The 20,062-nt window shown below is 36.2% G+C and overlaps 1 protein-coding gene across 2 annotated transcripts in view; it reads left to right on the forward strand.

Annotated features, from left to right (window-relative positions):
* Prkg1 (protein kinase cGMP-dependent 1) overlaps window positions 1–20,062 on the forward strand; it is a 1,244,729-nt gene that overhangs the window by 453,170 nt on the left and 771,497 nt on the right. For both annotated transcript variants that reach the window (XM_004653190.2, XM_004653189.2), the window contains exon 3: window positions 14,598–14,711. In XM_004653190.2, the coding sequence (XP_004653247.1) occupies window positions 14,598–14,711 (114 nt within the window). The remainder of the gene's footprint in view (window positions 1–14,597; window positions 14,712–20,062) is intronic.

Raw genomic sequence — 20,062 nt, forward strand, 5'->3', positions numbered from 1 at the left:
ATAAACTCCTTTAATAACACTTATTTACCTGGTATGTGGCTATGCCAGGAGAAAGTTTATAGATGTTAAGCAAGCCAGACCTTCAGGTGAAAAGTCTTTGTTTACTTGATGTGAGTCAAGTCAATGAAAAATACAGAAGACCTAAGAGATATATGAACACTAATTCCACCAGAAGGTGATTGAATCAAATTATGATTTAGAGCATATTTAGATAGGAACAAATTATTCATGGATAGTCCTGAATCATTAGAAATAATATGTTTCAACAGGAATTAGTTTCTTAAATTCTTTATTTCTCAAGACTAGGTAGAAATTCACATCCTTTTAAATATTTTAATCCTATGACATTTCACTATAAAATTATTACTACTTCATTTATTAGTAATATAATGGAAAATTGATTCACATAATTATGTAGAGGAAACTTGTTCAACTGCTAAAGTAATTTTTATATTTTAAAAGTCTCCATTTAATCAGTGTATCTAATTTGTGTTTTCATTTACATAAGCAGTGTATTTAGTTTCTTATTATTTGTTATTACTTCTGGGCTATTACAGAAAAGAAAAACATCATTTTTTGACCAAAGAAACATGAATAAAAACAACTCAAAAAAAAAATTTAAAAACCCCTATGTGAAAAGGCTAGCTATATGTCCAAGGAGCTAATTAAAGTTAGCTGGTGAACGATGAGATAAAATCCATGATGTCAAATTCTGTCAGGCTATCCAACCAAGTAGGGCAACTCATGTTTTTCAAACTCTTTGTCTCAGACAAAGACTACGCCATCAATCAAATTTATTAAGTCCATAGTAAGATTCTATGAGGACAAGCATAAATCAGTTTCATATCAATAAGAAGAAACAAATACTATGGAAAGAGACAAGAGTTCATCAAGACGAGTTTACAAGTAATAAGTAGCTATAGCTATGCAAATATTTAAGCCCAGAGGAAGAGTTTGTTGGGATCTTGGAAAGAATAGTACTTCAGGATGCCTTAAGGAAGTCCAGTGTCTTGAAAGGAGGCACCCAGATGAATGTGTAGAAACACCTGGTCATTTTTAGTGATGGTAACATACAACGGCAAAAATAATGTAGAGATTATGAGAAGAACAAATCATTGATGGAGGAAAAACTCACCATTTAGAATATGGTATATTAAAGTAAGTTTATTCAACTAGCTTGAAGTTCATAGTTTTGTATCAGAGATGTCTATGTATCTAAGAACAGAATATTTATTTTCAAGTGCATAAAACAAAGTATTTTACATGGTCAAGGGAATTAAACCCATTGGAAATCAATAACCAGCATATTTTATGTGTTCTTCACTGGGGCTTCTTTGGATTTGGCACATTAAATAACAAATATAACTATACACTCTGAATACTCCACACAAATGGGAATGTGCGGTAAGTATGTCTTATGACTGCCTTTTTCATGTAGTTATGCCTTATTATGGCTGAATAATATTCTGTTTTTTAAATTATTCATCAGCTAATGAAATAATCTTTTTAAAATTTTTTATTTATTGGGCTGCAGAAATGGCACAGCAGTGAAGGCATTTGCCTGAGAAGTCTAATGATTCAGGTTTAATTCTTCAGTACCCAGATAAGGCCAGATTCATAAAGTGACACATGTACCTGGACTTTGTTGATAGCAACTGGAGGACCTAGTACATCCATTTTGTCTGTTTGTCTTCTCTCTATTGTTCTGTGCTTGAAAATAAATACATTTAATTTTTTTAAAAATTTTTTTTGTCTTCCAAGGTAGGGTCTTACTCAAGCTTAGGCTGACCTGGAATTCACTCAGGATAGCCTCAAACTCATGGTGATCCTCTGCCTCCCAAGTTCTAGGATTAAAGGTGTGTGCCACCACACCCAGCTAAAAATCTTTTGTTAAAGTATACTTATTTGGGGTAACACTGAGAGTACATAGTGAATTCTAGATCAGCCTGAGCTAGAGTGAGACCCTACCTCGAAAAAAAATAAAGTATATTTATTTAACAGCGAAGAGAGAAAATAGACACACCAAAGCTTCTTGCCACTGCAAACAAACTTCAGATACATGTGCCACTTTGTACATCTGGCTTTCTGTGAGTACTGAGTAAGCAAACCTGATCCTTTAACAGCTGTGCCTCCTCTCCCAGCCTAATGAAACCCTCTTTATGCCTTGCTTTATTCCACAGTTTCCTTTGCCTAGTACAAGCTCAGCAGTTTTCTCCCACCTTAAGTTTTTCTTGTTAAATTATCCTGACTAAATATTCTACCCACAGTGGTGCTGGAAGGTAAAGACATTTATTCTCTGTATGTGCAACAACATAAACACTGAGTCCTCTCACTCCCAGCCCACCTGTCTATTTACACAGTGCTTTGTAGAGCAGTTTCAACTTTTTATAGATGCTCAGAGTATTTTTAGATCCATGCTTATTCTTGTTTGTTTTTTCTTTGCTTCCTTTTTTTTAAAAAAAAAAGTGGAGGTAGATAAGGATATTTTGTATGTTCTGTATAATTCTCATCCATGTAGAGGAAGATATATTTTTGCATATATATGATCACTTCAAGTGAAGCTATTTTAAACTGTCCTAAAAATCCTCCTGATAGGAAAGTTATAGTACAGTATACACATGAAGTAAGTTATGGTGCTGACATATTTTTATCAAGTAGAGTATGAGGTTGGCATTTTTGATAGTTTTTCTTCTGGGCTGTATAAAGAATATCAATAAAATGTAATGTTAAGACTTTCAGGTAAGCAGTATTATTAACTTTGAATAATACTCCAAGGTATTCACTAATAGAAATTGACTGTCTCTCTAGTGTTTATAACCACAGGAGGCAGAGGTAGAAGGATCACCATGAGTTTGAGTCTACCATGAGACTACACAGTGAATTCCAGGTCAGCCTCGGCTAGAATGAGACCCTCTAAAAAAAATAATAAAAATTTAAAAAGGAATAAAATTTTCATCTCAATTGGTGCTTACTAATTTACTAAGAAGGCTTTTTCAAACACCAAGGTGTTTCACATGAATTTCATTTATCCTATGAACCTGTAATTATTGCCATTGTACTAATGCAGATATTGAAAGCTAAAAGACCTAAAGTGTTAAGAGTAGAGAGTGTAAAGATATTTATTCAGAATGTTATATTTCAAAACTCCATTTTTTCCATTTTTCTATCTAATCAGAGACATTAAAAAGCTAAACTGAGGTGTCAAATTGACTTGGGAAGACATAATCTTTGAATGCAGCATCCCATATTGACTGTATTCACTTTTGTAATAACCTTGAAATTGAGAAGCGAAATTTGATTAAGGACCCAGTTGACATTTTATGAAAAGGGTGATGTTTTCCCCTATGATGTCTACAAATTTCTGGGTCCTTACTTTAATAATTACGTAATTTTCCATGCTTACTTCAACCTGCTGCTCTGCAATTCCCTGGTCACCAACTCCTCTTGTCTTGTTCTCAGTATTCTGATATTTCCAAGCAGTGAAACATCCCTTCAGCTTTCATCTTTCCTGAAACCATTCATACAAAAGTTGATAGGATTACAAATACTAGTATTTGAAGAGAAGCTCTGGACAACAGACAACTGCATATTGTCCATTGGGAATCTATCCCTTTAAATGAAAAGTCCTCCAGCCTTTGGGTTCTTTCTTTAAGACTTACACTCTTGGGCTGGAGAGATGGCTTAGCGGTTAAGCGCTTGCCTGTGAAGCCTAAGGACCCCGGTTCGAGGCTCGGTTCCCCAGGTCCCACGTTAGCCAGATGCACAAGGGGGCGCATGCGTCTGGAGTTAGTTTGCAGTGGCTGGAAGCCCTGGCGCGCCCATTCTCTCTCTCTCCCTCTATCTGTCTTTCTCTCTGTGTCTGTCGCTCTCAAATAAATAATAAACAAAAAATATTTTAAAATGTAGTAAAATGTATCATCATTGTGACATATATTTGTTTAGTACATGTATGATCTAGCTCAGTTCTCATAATCCTATGAAATAAAACACTATTGTCTGAACTCAGTTATGAAGTAATTGAGGCAATGATTACTCAATAATTTAAGTTTCCACAGCCAAACAGCAGTACAACTGTGATCAGAAATTCTCAAATATGTTTGGAAAAAAAGGATGCCATCCTAACGACAGTAAGATATTTTTACAAGTCCAGCTTGGAAAATCCTATGTTTAGTTATATTCCAACAAAGTATGAGAGGAAAAATTATTCAGCGAAGCAACACTGTTGCTTCATTCAATCCAGTGGCTTTGATTTAACTTGTAATTTATGTCTGTTGGAGGTAAAAATGAAAAAAAAATAATGGCATAAAAATATTCTCTTTCTAAGTATAGTATTTTCACCATGCATGGCTTTACTGAAGCTCAAAGTTTTTCAGCTTTAGCATTGTAGACTTGTTAAGAATAATCCTGTGCAGGGTGCTGTCCTTGTACGCAGGATGTTCACCAGTCTTGGAATCTGTGAGGCAGGTCACTCCAGCTGTGATAACCAGATAATGTATATATACTTTGAAATATGTCCTCTATGAGAGAAAATGATTCCAAGTTAGAGATCATTACATTATCATCTTCAATTCTCCTAAAGTTAACATTAAAATGTAACAAAAGCGAGTGTGTTGCGTCTGATCACAAACCTGACAGTGGAAGTGCTATCCTCTGTAAGCCACAACAGAAATAGCCATTCATTGTTTTGATTACTACAAGGTGATCAATGTTATATAAATAATAGAGCAAGAGTACATCATGCCTTGCTGGAAGTTTGGTGAATGAATTTCATTTAATTGAAATAATCTATTTAACTCTTATTTACTATGTGTGCATATCTATTCTCTGGCCAGTCTTTAGTTTTCCTCTTTGAAGTCATCATACAAACACTTACCTTGTGTTCTCTAGTTACTTTGCTTGCATTTTAAAATGATAACATATAGGAAAATTATAGAATCCTCATCGTGGAGAAGGACACTGAGAAGTCCTTCCAGAATTCTGTTCATTCATGGTCAGGAGGCCTGGCATGTTTTCTTTTCCTTCACGATCCCCAAAACCAGAATGGCTTCTAAATAAGCTTCTTATTTCCAGCTTCCTATCTGATTCTTCATATGGCTGGCCGTAACCAAAGGTCCAAATTCAGTTGGTTCCTCAAAGGAGTTTTATCCATAGATATGTATGTATGCCCCATGACCTCAAAACGGTTAGGAAAACAAAGCTGAAGTGAAGTTTAGGTATCTTAAGGGCATATACCCCTGCTTCCATCTCAACTTTTATCTATTTATTTATTTATTTTGTTTTTTTGAGGTAGTGTCTCATTCTAGCCCCAGCTGACCTGGAATTCACTATGGAGTCTCAGGGTGGCCTCAAACTTATGGCGATCCTCCTACCTCTGCCTCCCGAGTGCTGGGATTAAAGGTGTGTGCCACCATGCCTGGCCCATCTCAACTTTTAATACTGGGTGGTTCATTTATATTTGTAGTTCTGTCCTTACCAAGGATAATTGTGATGATTTTATTTTGCGTGAAATGTAAATAGAGATGTCTTGTAATTTGGTGTAATGAAAAAATTGTGACAAATGCTTCAGTCATGACCAGACAAGAAATCAGATTTACTTAATTTAAAGAGAAGCAAAAGTCTACACTCTTGGAGTTGTCTCATCCACCCTCTTACCCCTGCTGCTCAATTCTATTCTACTTGGATAAACAAGACTTTTGTGATTCCTTTAAAAACATTAAAATGATGTTAACAAACAGACATACCCTCTTTGAATAGAAAGCTTAATCTTAATAAAATATTATAACCGTCTTAGTAGAAACTGGATGCAAAAATAGTTTTAGAATAGTGGATCACGAAAACTTTGAAAGAAACCATACTAAAATAGAGCAGTTTCACAAACTTTTATTCACTGGCCAAAAAATGACTTTCAGACATCAAGATTAATCCTGTGAAGGGTAAACATATCATTTCAGCAGCAGGAGATGAGATGCAGAGAGACTACGTTTCCATTCAGGTTGGAAGGCAGCTTTGAACAGATACCTGGCAGGTGCTGGCACACTGCCGCTCTTCCACTCAAGAGTAAACTTGCACTTCTCGGGGGGGGCTCACCTTTTCCTTCTTATACAGGCTTGAAGAAGACAGATATAAATGACTGACAAGTGTAGGGTTAAGGAAGATTTCTAAGTTTATATTCTGCTCCTGGCAATTAGATGGATTCTCCCTCTGGCTAGCCCCATCACCGCCTTTTCACTTTCCGCAGTGTTCTTCAAGTGACAGCACCACCAATCTGAAATGACCCTGCTGCAAGTCAGGTCTGATAGAATCTTTAACCCATTAAGAAAGAAGTCTCAGAATTGAACCTCATCTCCTAGAGGAAAATTAATGTGTACTGGTACCAACACAGCTCAACTACAAAAATGCTAGAAAGAATCCAGCAACTGAGTTCTTATGAGACAACACATATCATAGAGCTATAGTATCTAACATGAAATCCTGAAGGTATTTTCAAAGTGAAGGGAGAGATTGGAGGCCTTGTCTGACTAAATCCTTTGATATAGCACCTATTTCCCTTTAATGACCAATGGAAATGACCTCAGTGTGCCAGATGGTTGGAACTAAGCATAATGTTCATAATTGGGTTATTGCCAGGCATTCTGTTTCTGCTAATTCTAATTACCATGAAAATTTTTTATGGTACAATATCATAGGTTAGATAAAACCCAGGACAGGGGCTGGAGATATGGCTTAGCAACTAAGGCACTTGCCTGCAAAGCACAAAGACCCAGGTTCAACTCCCCAGTAGCTACATAAGTCTAAAGCACATGGTGTCTCATGCTTCTAGAGTTTGTTTGTAGTAGCTAGAGGCCCTGATGTGCTCATTCTCTCCCTTCACATTATGTTTTTTTAAAGAGAGAGAGAGAAAGAGAGAGAGAGAGAGAGAGAGAGAGAGAGAGAGAGAGTGAGTCCAGGATAAATAAAACCAAATTTGCTATCTTCTTTACTTTCAGATAGTTCTGGTTCTTATGAAGAATAAACAAACATGTCAGTGCATTATATTGGATCTCTTAATATCTAGCATCTCCCCTGGTTAGTGCACACAGAACAGTGCCAGAAAGCAGAAGGCAGATTGATTGTTTCTCAAAGTGACAACATTTAGGACTTATGACTCAGCACATTCTCGATCAAAAATAGGCATATGGTACCTGAAGTAGAATTAAAAATACATTCAAGTTACTGGGATACATCTTTCAATTATTCATGGAAATGGCAGAAGTGATGAGAGGAATAAATGAAACTATAAATAACTCTTTGAACTTCTTCTCAGCACCAATTTCATCCTCTTCTCTTGGGCAAAAAAACAAAAACAAAACAAAGAATGTTAATCTAGAAGATCAAAATGAAAATGATTTAAATGTTTCCTTACATAAAATGTGGTGGCCAAAGGGCCTAGTGAACACATACCTACAGTGTATTATATTTAAAAATAAAATTAATGAAAGAAGTAGAATATTGAGCTTAAGTACATTTTAGGTTATTAGTTGCCCAAGTAAGTTCTGATAACCTGTAGTAACTTTAGGTTAAATCAAACAAGAAATAACAGCAAAAGTCTAAGACTTTACTAACATTTGTGAAAAACTATTTTCTGCTGCCTTTTAAAGGTCTTTGCCTTGAACTCTGATTTGTTTGAGAATCAAATTGAGGTATTAAAATATTCATGAATAAGTGCTTAATCTAATCCAAGTCTTAGAGAGATTGAAATAATATTAATCAATGAAATCCTGTAATAAACTCACCTAAATACAGTCCTGAAATTAGTGGCGAATTCAAATTATATAAAAACCTCCAAGCAGAGTGTTCTAAGGTTTGTATAAGCCTCTGGCAAAAGCCCATCTTTTCTCTCTCTCACCCTCTCCCCCACCAAAATAACCACTCATGGCTATTCATGTGCATTCATGTGGAATGAATCTCAGAAAGAGCCCCAGAAAGATACAGAAGTATCAACAAACCATAACACTTAAGACATCTAAGGAGTGGTTTCATAGCTGCCTGATACTTTAGCAATGGATAGCGTAGGATTAGGGAAACTTGAGCATGTACAATTAGGTTTTAAAGAAGGAGAGCTGAGATCTAGAGAAAGCTTATCCATTCAGCTTGAAAAAACAGTGAACTGTTAGACACTGAGAATTCACTTAAACTTTCTCAAATGAACATCACAGGTCACACCTGGCAATCTTGAACAAATGTGTGGTTGCTGACAGCCTTATTCCAAGACTGAGGTAGACCGTGGTGAATAAGCTTAACCAGTTTCTCACTAACAACTCATTGTTCTTACTTCTTTGAAAACTGGGTACTTCTAAATGCCTTTGAAAGTATTCGCATTTATGCTATGAATTTCTCTTTCATTTTTGTCTTACTCTTTCCTGTCTCCTTCAGCTACTTATCCTTACCTTAACATAAGGTATAAAAAAGATAATCAAATTATGACTTAGGGTAACAAGCCAGAAATACTCTTTGTTTATCAAGTAGGAGTTTATTTTTGTTTGAAAGAAACACAGTTCCTTAAATTGGAGGTGGCACATGTCTACAGTCCCAACACTGGGGAAGTGAAAGCAAGAGAATCAGGACTTCAAGGTTATCTCCAGTTACAGTCAGGGATACATGAGGCAATGTCTCAATAAATAAATAAATAAATAAATAAATAAATAAATAAATAAATAAATAAAAACAACAAATAAAGTACTTTTTGAATAATTTCCATATGTGACCTCCATGGCATTTGGACATATATACTGAATGACCAGTGGCTAACCCAGAAAAGTTGTTTTACATCTATACTACCACTTCTTCAATATAATATGATTTTTGGTAATTTTAGTTATTCTAATTAATTAGAAAAGTATCCTTCCTTTGCCAGAACCACTTATTCACATATACATGAATAATTACCATATCTGTAATTTATGCCCATCTTCTCAACCAAAATACATTAAATGTAAGAAAACTAAGCAAACATAAGATTAGGAAAGTAAATTGGAAGTAGAAGTGGACTTGTGCATTAGAGCCTTACACCATTCAGGTCAAAGCCTTCCTGAGGTCATGAAAATGGGAAACAAAGTCAGTTACAAGAATAGTTGCCCATATGTTAAAATAGGTGGGTGTCGGGCTGGAGCGATGGCTTAGTGGTTAAGCGCTTGCCTGTGAAGCCTAAGCACCCGGGTTAGAGGCTTGATTCCCCAGGACCCACGTTAGCCAGATGCACAAGGGGGCGCACGCGTCTGGAGTTCGTTTGCAGTGGCTGAAAGCCCTGGCATGACCATTCTCTCTCTTTCTCTTTCTTTCTCTCTCTCTCTCTCTCTCCCTCTGTCGCTCTCAAATAAATAAGTAAAAGTAAACAACAACAACAACAAAATAGATGGGTGTGGTATGAATGTAGTTCATCAGGAAACCACGTGAAGCAACAGGACCAGGTATGGTGCCTTTGATAACTGTACACTTTCAACTTTTTACAAAGGGAAGCATGTGAAGTCTATGAATTAATTCTGCTATTATAAGTCCATAAATTTCATTTATTAAAAACACAACTGGGGTAAAACAACGGTCCAGCTGTTCATCCTCATTCTTACTTAGGCTGAGAAGGCATAACTTCCAAACTGCCCATCAATCTTACTAGTGATCTTCTACTTAAGAGTCTGCCAAGCCCCAAAAGACAGAGAAGAAGAATCATGCAAAACCACTTAGTTATAAAGGATTTTTAGTCTGATAAGTATTATTTGTTTTACTCTTAGCTCTATTTGTAATTGCCATGACAGCTTCAGATCAAGAAAACCTTATACTACATTGGTACCTTGTTTCCTGGTACTATTGGGATCCCCAGCCACAAGTCTGTAAGTATCTAAAGCAACAAGCCATAGGATGGTGGCTGGACATAGGGGAGCAGGGAAGAGTGAGAAGACGCGGCTTTCTCCCAGGTGCAGCCTCCTGACTTTCTCTTCTTCAGATCTGACAATGACTTGATCTCAGAACTTCTGTCCCACCACTCACTTCCATCATGTTCAAAACCATAAAACATAGCTGGGCATGGTGGCACATGCCTTTTATCCTAGTACTTAGGGGACAGAGGTAGAGGTATCTCTGAATGTTCCAAGACACCCTGGTCAATAGAGTGAGTTCCAGGTCTGCCTGGGCTTCAGTGAAACCCTACCTTGTAAACAAACAAACATACAAACAAACAGAAAACCTGTTTTTCTGCACAGGCCTTGGTTTCTGAACTAGTTTATGGAATACTGGAATATATTCTAAGTGACTCATACCTCCATATAAATGATAAGCAAGCACAATGAAAATTATGCCAGTAGTAAGAACTAACATGGAGGGGCTGGAGAGATGGCTTAGCGGTTAAGCGCTTGCCTGTGAAGCCTAAGGACCCCGATTCGAGGCTCGATTCTCCAGCACCCACGTTAGCCAGATGCACAAGGGGGGCGCACGCATCTGGAGTTCGTTTGCAGAGGCTGGAAGCCCTGGGCCCATTCTCTCTCTCTCCCTCTATCTGTCTTTCTCTCTGTGTCTGTCGCTCTCAAATAAATAAATTAAAAAAAAAAAAGAACTAACATGGATCAAATATTTACTGTATGTCAGGCACTGGCTTAAGCATTTTAGATGCTTCATCTCATTTAATTAACATTTACCAACCACCCCCATGATGTAAACACTGTTATTTTGCTGATTTTTACTAATGAAGAAACCAAAACACTGAAAAGATAAAGAGCTTAAATCTAGTAAGGAGCAAACAAATAAGAGCGCTCTACCCATGGTCTGGCCTCAGACGATGCATTGATCTCTCAACCAACCTGTTATAATCATTCTTGAGATGCAGGTATCATTTCCAGGGGCATAGGCTGGCCACTGATAGAAAGAAAGGATCTGATCTATCTTGGCAGGGTATCTGCAGTACATGAACTTACTAGACTAGGCTTGTTTTGATATTTTGTTTATTTATACATTTATTTTCAAGCAAAGAGATGAGAGAGAGAGAGGATATGGGCACCCCAGGAATGTTAGTCACTGTAAGCAAATTCTCTATGCATGTACCACTTTGTTCATCTGGCTTACATTGGCACTAGGGAATTGCACCCAGGTCGTTAGACTCTAGAAGCAAGCATGCTAACTGCTAAGCCATATCTCCATCCCCTAGTGGACTGGTTTTGATATGCCTTTGAGGATGCTTTGTTGCTATCAGAAAGCTATAAAATATTTTGAGTCATAACGTGTGTACAGGTAGTTCAAAGCCTTTTGAGTTACTGGATTTTTTCTTTCTTACTTAACAGAGGGGTATGTAAAACAACTTCAATGTACTGTAGATTTAGTATGGAATTTTGCCCTGATAGCATTCTTCCTCCATTGATACCACTAAGATGTAAAGGTTTACAGTGTAGCAGAGTGTTCTGTAAGGTTAGAACATCCATCAGAGATTCATAGATGAAACAACTATCTTTTACTCCTTCTTTTTACAATTCTTTATTAAGTAGAAACTTTGTATGGACACATGTGTTGGTACTATCATTTCAGACCTCCCTGACCCTATTCCACTGAGGGCCCTGGTCAGTGGGATTTCTGGTATTCATGGGATTGTGGGAGCAGCAATCAGTTGTTGTGGCAGGGGTGGGGGAGGCAATACCTCTGGATATTCCCACCCACTCTTTGGTTCTTACTGTCTTTCTGCCCCCTTTCCACAAAATATCTTAATAGTGAAGTTTTTAATCATGAGAAGTGTGTGGACAATAGCATATCAAACCTATGTTGTAACTAATATTCACATTAAACTAGGATGATTTTTTAAGACGTGTCAGGGTCCAGCCTCAGCGGGGTTGCAGAACTTGAGGGGGATGTTAGGAGTCGGCATTGTGAGGAAATTATTTGGACCAGTGGTTCAGGTGAAGCATACTGGACGTAGAGCAAAACTCTACTTCTTTATTTATATATTGTTTGTTTGTTTTTTTTTTTTCTTTTGCAAGCAAGACATAGTAACTTATCCCTGTGGCTTCTGTTCTCTATGAAATCTTACCTGATATTCCTCTTTTCCCTTTGTTTCCCCTGCTTCTGCTTAACTCATGAACCTCTTACCCCAAAGACGTTCTGATAACATCTTAACTAAGAAAGTCAAAGATTGCAAGCTGGTTAATATCTTATCCAGGTTCATGGAAACTGGCCAAGAGTCCTGGCAGGCAGCTCTTACAGTTATAAGGTAATAGACATTTTTTACCTCAGAAAGAGCAGTGTTAGACACTCTCTACATAATATTATGTTGTGGCCTGAATAACAGTTTGTTTCTCTATTTGTAACCCAGTACTGATTTAATTGTCTCTCTATGACATTTCCTTGTTGCTTCATTTTAGTTTGGTCCTGACCTTGCAAGTCTCTCCATAAAAGAAAGATTTTGATATTTAACCCTTTTTATCATCTTTCCTGACCATCCTTACTCCATTAATGTATGCCCATGTATATGATCAAGGTTGATCTATACAACCAGTATTTTGCATTAATGTCTTTCCTTTAGGAGCCCACCAAACTCTATTATTAATTCTGAAAGTTACATATTCTGTTTTACTTCCTTGTGTGGGCTCAACGCAATTATTTGAAAGATGTTTACTTTTGCTCCCTAGCATTGCAGGCTCTTTTTCTAGTAAGTCATTTGTAGTTTCAGGAAATGTACCCATTAGTTCCTATATAGTTCCTATAATCATAAGTAATGTTTCTTGGGAACAATAGCATTGTGAGGAACATGTCTCATTAGGTGAAATATACATTTGTGGTGTTAAGAAATTTTGTTCATTCAAACTAGTCATAGTTTCAGGATCCCTAATTTGGTAAACATTACAGCCTCAGAAATTTCTGTCTAATCATTGGAGACTATATAAACACATCTGAATTGGATTCCCCTGTTACTACTTATAAGGAGAAGATGAAAGCAAAAATAAGTGGAAATAAATTTATTATAATTCCAAATACTCCAAGGAAAAGATAGCAACAGCACAAACTGTCAGACAACAGGCACTCCAGGAGGCCCCTGAAAGACTTCTTGGCCCTGCCAAAGAATGTCTCAGATCCGTAGCCCAGCTGAATGGTGTCCTGTCACACCCCAGAGCTCACTGTTGCTGCCATTTGGCCACCATCAAAAAAGGTGTTAATTTTTTTAAAAAGCTATGTCTTACAGGAAACGTACACATTAGAGAACATTTAGGAAGTTGATACATGAGGATGAGGTTGGGAAAACACAGCCAGTAGCTTTTCTTCCTCTCAATCAGGAACTAATTCCTTTACCAAGTTTTTATTTTGTGGATTGTAGTAAGTAACTTAGAGAAACAGTGAAGGCAGAGAATTAAATCTAGAATAGATCATGTTGATTTTTTATTTCTCCCTGGTTGGTTTAGTAATGGAGATTTTAGGATAAATAGCCATGACTTTTTAAAAATTGTATTTCTTTAGTTGTTCACCATGAATAGCACTTTCCTTACCTATAGGCAATAGTAAGCATCTAATGCATATTGTTATATACACGATATACATCCTTAACTTTTTTCCTTCTTAAGCATTTTGTTTTCTAAGCCTTTTGTGGAACATAAACAGTCCTAATGATTCTTTCTTTTCCCTCAAGCATCATAGTTTATTTTTATTTTTCTGTTTCACAGTTAACTTTGCAGTACTGGGAAGCAGAAAAAACAGTCTTGCCTAAGTCAGATAAGATGTTTACAAACAAAAAAGATGTCATAAACTGCAATTAAATTATGCCCAAGGGACAAAGTCATTTCTCTGCCAATAATATACACCTTACAAAAAATGAGAATTTCCAAGTGTGAAGTGTACTATAAAAGTTACATCACTTACTCGACAAAGTGAGCACACCAGAGCCTCTAGCCATTGCAAACAAACTCCAGTCACATGTGCCACCTTGTGCTTCTTGTTTTATGTGGGTCATGTGGAATCAAACCTAGGTCCATAGGCTTTGCAGCCAACTACCTTAACCACTATAATAATTTCTCATTCTTACATTTTGTCTCCATTTTCTGATGAACTTTTATTTGAGTCTCCTCTCGAATTTGTCTGCAATGAGATTTTTAAAAGGAGAGTTATATTTATTTACATATATATATTATTGCATTTTTTTCATTGTACTTTGGTGACAACTTTGTTTAAATTGGTTCACTACACATGTGTGTGTGTGTGTTTGTGTGTGTTTATGTGTATGCATGTGCCCAAGTGTGTCCATGTGGAGGTCAGAGGACAGTTTGGGTTTTATTTCCCCAGGCATCATCCCCTATTCTGGAACTTTTCCATTTGCTAGACTGGCTGGCCAATGCGCCCCAGGGATCTTCCTGTCTCTGCTTCCCCAGCGCAGGGATTAAAAGCTCACACCACCATGCCCAGCTTTCTATTTTGATCTTGGGCTCTAAAGATGAGCTCAGGTCCTACCAGTTGCAAAGCAAGCACTTTACTAACTGAGCTCTCTGCCCTACTGTATGGTTTTTAAACAATCAAAGCATTTTCATCTCATTGAAAATTCAACAAATGAAATACAATGTGGAAGTGAATGCATATAATATGTTTTCTCTTTCCCTTTTTAGATGGGAAGGTTGAAGTTACAAAAGAAGGGGTAAAGCTGTGCACCATGGGTCCTGGAAAGGTGTTCGGGGAGCTGGCTATCCTTTACAACTGCACACGGACAGCAACCGTCAAGAGTAAGACCCTGGTCATATTTTTCAAGTACTTTCAGCATCTTTCTCTAGGCCTGTGAGGTGTTAATTTAAAGCTTGTTGGTTTAATCTTTGTGCTTTTATTAATCTACATTTTAGTTTTTGCTTTTCAAGAAAGCTGATATATTTGTTTTCCTGCAAAGGGGCAATTGTTCATGACTAGATACATACAGGCTATATCATATTTCTGACTTATGAAAAATATCATTTTCTTTCAGAATTCTTATAATTAGAACTTTAAATGGTGTGATTTTAAAAGTTAAAATTAACTGTTATATGACTTGAAGCTTCAAGATTATAGTGAAAAAATTTTTTATGTCTAACTATTTTAGATGGCATGCTCAACATAAATCCAACTTCTTGGTTCTCTGGTTTAGAAAAGGCAAGATGAGAAAATGTCCTTTGTGTCATCCAAACATCATTGAGTAAGAGTTATCATGAATTCTAAAATGGCATCTGAGTATATTTTCATCTTCAGCTGCTCAATCAAGCTGTATATTATCACTTTTTTTTCTTTTCTCTGATTGAGCTTATTTTAAATTGGGCAATAAAGCAGCTTGTTTCCCTAGTTTTACATGTATGTGTATATGTGATTTCTCTAGAAACTTTTGTTGCTGGGTAGAAGCAGCTGCGATAGTTAGAGGGGAAAAAAATATTCTTTTAAATAACATCTCCTATCTGAGCAAAGACATAAGACATGTATTTAAAAAAATAGAGCTGAATTCAAATCCCAACAGAGGAAGGTCCAATGTACCTTTAGGCAGATGGATTTCACATGTGAAATGTATTTGTAGTACATTATCCTGTGAATGATTTCAATAACAAATTGCTACAGGTATGTTTTATTAAAAAGAGAACTTGGCAAAATGACAAATTATCAATGTCAGCTAGTTTTAGCTGGATGATAAGTAGTTTTGTGTATATTCTTCTGTCAATCAATGTTGGGCGATATGACACTGGAACATAGATTATAAAAGAGCTCAAGAGAGCATAGACACCTAGAGTCTCAGAAATGACCATACATCAGACCCACTGCAGCGTCAGTGACCCTGGGTCTCTGTTTGGGATGGGTCCTTCCTGGCACTTACTCTTAATCTCAGAAGGAAGAGGACTCTCTAGATTGATAAGTGTTTATTTCATATGATCATTTAATTGCATGACTCAAAGAATAATGAGACAAAGTTAAGTATAAGAGAACCAGCACAATTTTGATTCACTTATAAAAAGCCATGGCTAGAAAACAAAGAGTAGTTATGACTCCATTAAGAAAAACATATTAGTCTTAGGTTTCATTTTCATAGGAAATATGTTTCTTTTAGGGAAAATAAAGGGCTGGAACAGCACATTTTAATTAAAATGAGATTTCTTATAACGGATTTTTTTTTAAATATTTTGGCATTGTATACTGCTCATGGGAGCTAATTAAAACTACAAATTTTCCAAAGGTCAATATATGGTAATAACAGTGTTTAATCTTATAAAATATTGAATAATTATTAAAGAATTATTTTAAGTAGGCTAGTCTATTTAAATGGATTTTACAACTGAGCTTTCCTTCATGAGCTGATTGCCTTGTTGCATGTAGATGAAACGCAGTATTTGGGTTCTATGACATAGTGGTTAACTTCATAACACCTACCTTGGGTAAATTTAAGTAGACAACATGAATCTGGTTTAACAACAAGAAGTCGGGTGTCCCACACAAATTTTATTCCTATCTTCAGATCAAAATAACTGTCACCAAGGGGGTGAGCGATGGAGGATGCTTTTCTTTAGCATAGATTGAGCAACAGTTAAGGGTATGTCTGTGCATACTTGTGTTCATTTTACTTAATGGTGCTTACCTAAGACATGAAGGGCCTCTGAAGCAAAAAGGTCATTTTATGGTGTGCAAAAGTATTTCTGCATCTATAGGCACAGAGGTTTTGAGCACAAGTACACAATTATATTTGTGAAGGATTATTTCTTCTGATTGTTTCATGAGACCTATAAGATATGAATAATGATAGTTAAAGTTTAGTTGCATTTTGTCCTGTCTCACCCTCTATTCAGGGAGATTGACTCATGATTGCAGAGCTTATTTTTTTTTTTTATGTTGAAATTAGTCTACAGGCTGAATACCTTATAATTCTTGTTAGAATCCATTGAATGCTGCTGTACAAAGTGATGACAGAATATAATTCTCAAGATAAGTGTACTCTTTACATGTGAGATTTAAAAATATTTTTAAATGTATTTTGTTTTATAGATCTGATAATAATTTAGTATACAGTTCTGTGTTGATGAGTCCACTTCTTAACTATCATCTTGCCAGTGATGACTATTGGGTGCAATCACATTGAAAGTCTAGAATGACATGTATTTCTCTTCACATGATATATCACATAGGTGTAATAGTGTATGCCTGAAGAGAATACCATTCCTACATGCTAGCATGTTTACTCGTTCCTTTTTCAGTCTCTAGGGCTAGCTAGCCCCCTCCCCAATCAACAATGCCTCTTTCTTTTATGATTAAAGATCTTGATCTTCTTTCTTCTTCTGTATTTATCTTGGCTAAAAATTGTCTGTCCTTTTAACATATTTATAATTTCAGTGTGCTAGCTATGCCTAGGTGGCTTCAACTTTTTCAAAGAGCATGAGCTATTACATTTTCAATAAAACACTGCTTGAAATTGTTTCAGGCCATGAGTAAATTTTAGCCACTTCTCCTGACAGTGAATATGATCATGCACCTTTTGTAATTAAAAAATATAGTATAGCTCTTGACTGACATAAAGTGGTCTAAAATTGTTTGTTTATAGTAAGGCAATGAAGAGGCACCAAGGAGGCATGAAACATTAGTTTTCATCTTGGAAAAATTCAACTGGCCTTCTAAAAAGAATTAGATTCATAGGGGCTGTAAGAGAAGATTTAGTGGCTAAGGCACTTTCCTGTGAAGCCTAAGGACCCAGGTTTGATTTCCTAGTACCCATGTAAGCCAGATATACAAGAAGGCACACATGTCTGGAGCTCATTTCCAATGGCTAAAGATTCTGACACACCCATTTATTCTCTGTCTTTCTCTCTCCCTCTCTCTCTCTCTCTCTCTCAGATAACTAAATAATATATTTTTAATTTTTTAAAGAACTAGATTCATAGTACTAATTACTATCATGTCAGTAGGAGCAGCAGGTATCATAATAAAAGAAAGAATAAATTTTAAAAACCATAGTGATGTGGAAAGAAGAACATTTTGGTATAACGTCTGATATATATTCAGGGTTGATTCCTATCTTATAAGGCAGCACCATTACCTTTTCTCTGGGAAATAAAGATATAAAAATATAGAAAATTAACATAAACTTAAAGCCAAAAATATAACAATGTAAATGTTTCAAGTTTTCTTTATTAACTGTGATATGAGATATGCTACTTATATTGTGCCTATCCAATCGCGAACACTTATAGATGCCATGGGAAGAAAATATCAGATGTTACCGTTGGTTTCCCCAACACTAAATAATTCATGTCTCCCATGCTAGTTGGGCTTCTCACACTTTGTTTAAATATTGTGGCCTTGTGTAGAAAAAGGAGTCTTGCCATCCATGTTCAAGCCCACCACGGTCTTGGTTTTCTGCAGTCATTGCACATCCCTTCGCTGCTCAGTTCCCACAGCTGGAAGCGATCATTGTTCTAAGGTTGCTCCTGGTTGTGATTTCACTTTTGCTCACCTCACCTTGAAGCAATTGCCAATTTATACTTACCTTGGGCCTCTTACCTTGTTTCTGTGCCCAAGTTTCTTCAAGGCAGTAAAAATGAAAAAGATGCAGTTGTTGAACTTCTGAGAATAGCAAGGAAAACACATTTAGTTTTATGCTAAGAGAAGTATGCACTGATACATCCCTTAGATGTGAATTTTCCAGACGTTTGTGCTGTTGTTCTGTGTTACTAATGTTTGCTATGACTGCTTGCCACAATTTCAAAAGGACTCTGATATGTATGGCTGTTTGTTGTACCTGTCATTCATGTGAGCTTGGGTGTGTTTGCTTAGAGACACTAAACTGACGTTTTCCTCTTCTTAAATTGAGTTTGCAGTCATGACTTACCCCTAAGCCATTGGCAATGTATTATTCAAATGGTCTCATTCAGTTTCTTCTGAAGAAAAACCCATGACTAAAATAGTACTTTCTTAAAAAAAAAAAAAAAAATTAGATGCCTATTCAGGATGATCACCACAAAATGCTATCTGTAAAGTGTGGCTATTTTGGCTGGGGTAGATGTTTTATGAAATTATTTGGGTAAAATATCTGAATAATTATTTCTGCCCAGATTATTTATAACAAGCACTTAAAAATGTGTAGTAAAATGCTTCAGTACTAACACAACACAGCCTAAGCAGATGACAAAAAGGCAGATAAATTGATGGCTTTAATAACATCTGATAAAGACATGTTCCTATTTTCCCTGAATACTTTCAGGTTGTATACTTAATCTTTTCTAATAGATTAATAAAGGGAAAGTTGACAAATTAAGATATTTTAGTGCCAGAGTCTATGTAAATGTACTAGAAACCTGAATATTTCTGTTTATTTTTACTTTTAAAATAAATTTGTTTCTGTAGTGAGTGGCTTGAACATTCCCTTGCTGGTGTGTTTTAAAGATTATATTATTCGCCTTAAATCAAATATATGTGAAATATCAAAAAGACAACAAAAAGGGGGAATGGGAGAAAGAAATTAGAGTAATTTTTAATAGCTCTATATGCTATAAATATAATACTTCTACCTAATACTTAAACTATACATCATACACACATACATACATACATGCATGCATACATACATACATACACAAACATATGCATGGCTTTGTATTAGTACCCAATTTTTGCTGCAGGTGAAAAGGAGTTGTAAATGAGGCCTTTTGTTTCTTATGGCTCAAACAAGGTGCTATGGGTGCTCTTAGGAGACACCATTATAGGGTCTCATGAAGCATCATCATCTTTATGGTAAGGATACATTCACGTGTTAAAATGAAGCACATTGTTAGCATAAACCCTTGCTGTATATATAGCTGTCACCTGGGATTTTAATGACAGCCATGTATTGTTCTGCTCCCCAACAACAACAGGAATAAAGAGTTGACTATTTTAATGAGAGTCTCTGTTCTGTCTCTCAGAGGTAACCTTTTTTTTAAAATATGTATTACTTGCTCTCAGTCTAATGCATGCATTCTGTCAAGGATTTTGACCAAATGGGGAGAAGATGCAACATTCAGGTGAATGATGATTAAAAACATGACCCAGTGTAGAGAAGGGAATGTCCTGTGTCTCTAGGAATCATATCACCTTGGTCCAT

The sequence above is a fragment of the Jaculus jaculus genome, chromosome 1 (assembly GCF_020740685.1).
Source record: "Jaculus jaculus isolate mJacJac1 chromosome 1, mJacJac1.mat.Y.cur, whole genome shotgun sequence".
Taxonomy (NCBI): Eukaryota; Metazoa; Chordata; class Mammalia; order Rodentia; family Dipodidae; genus Jaculus; species Jaculus jaculus.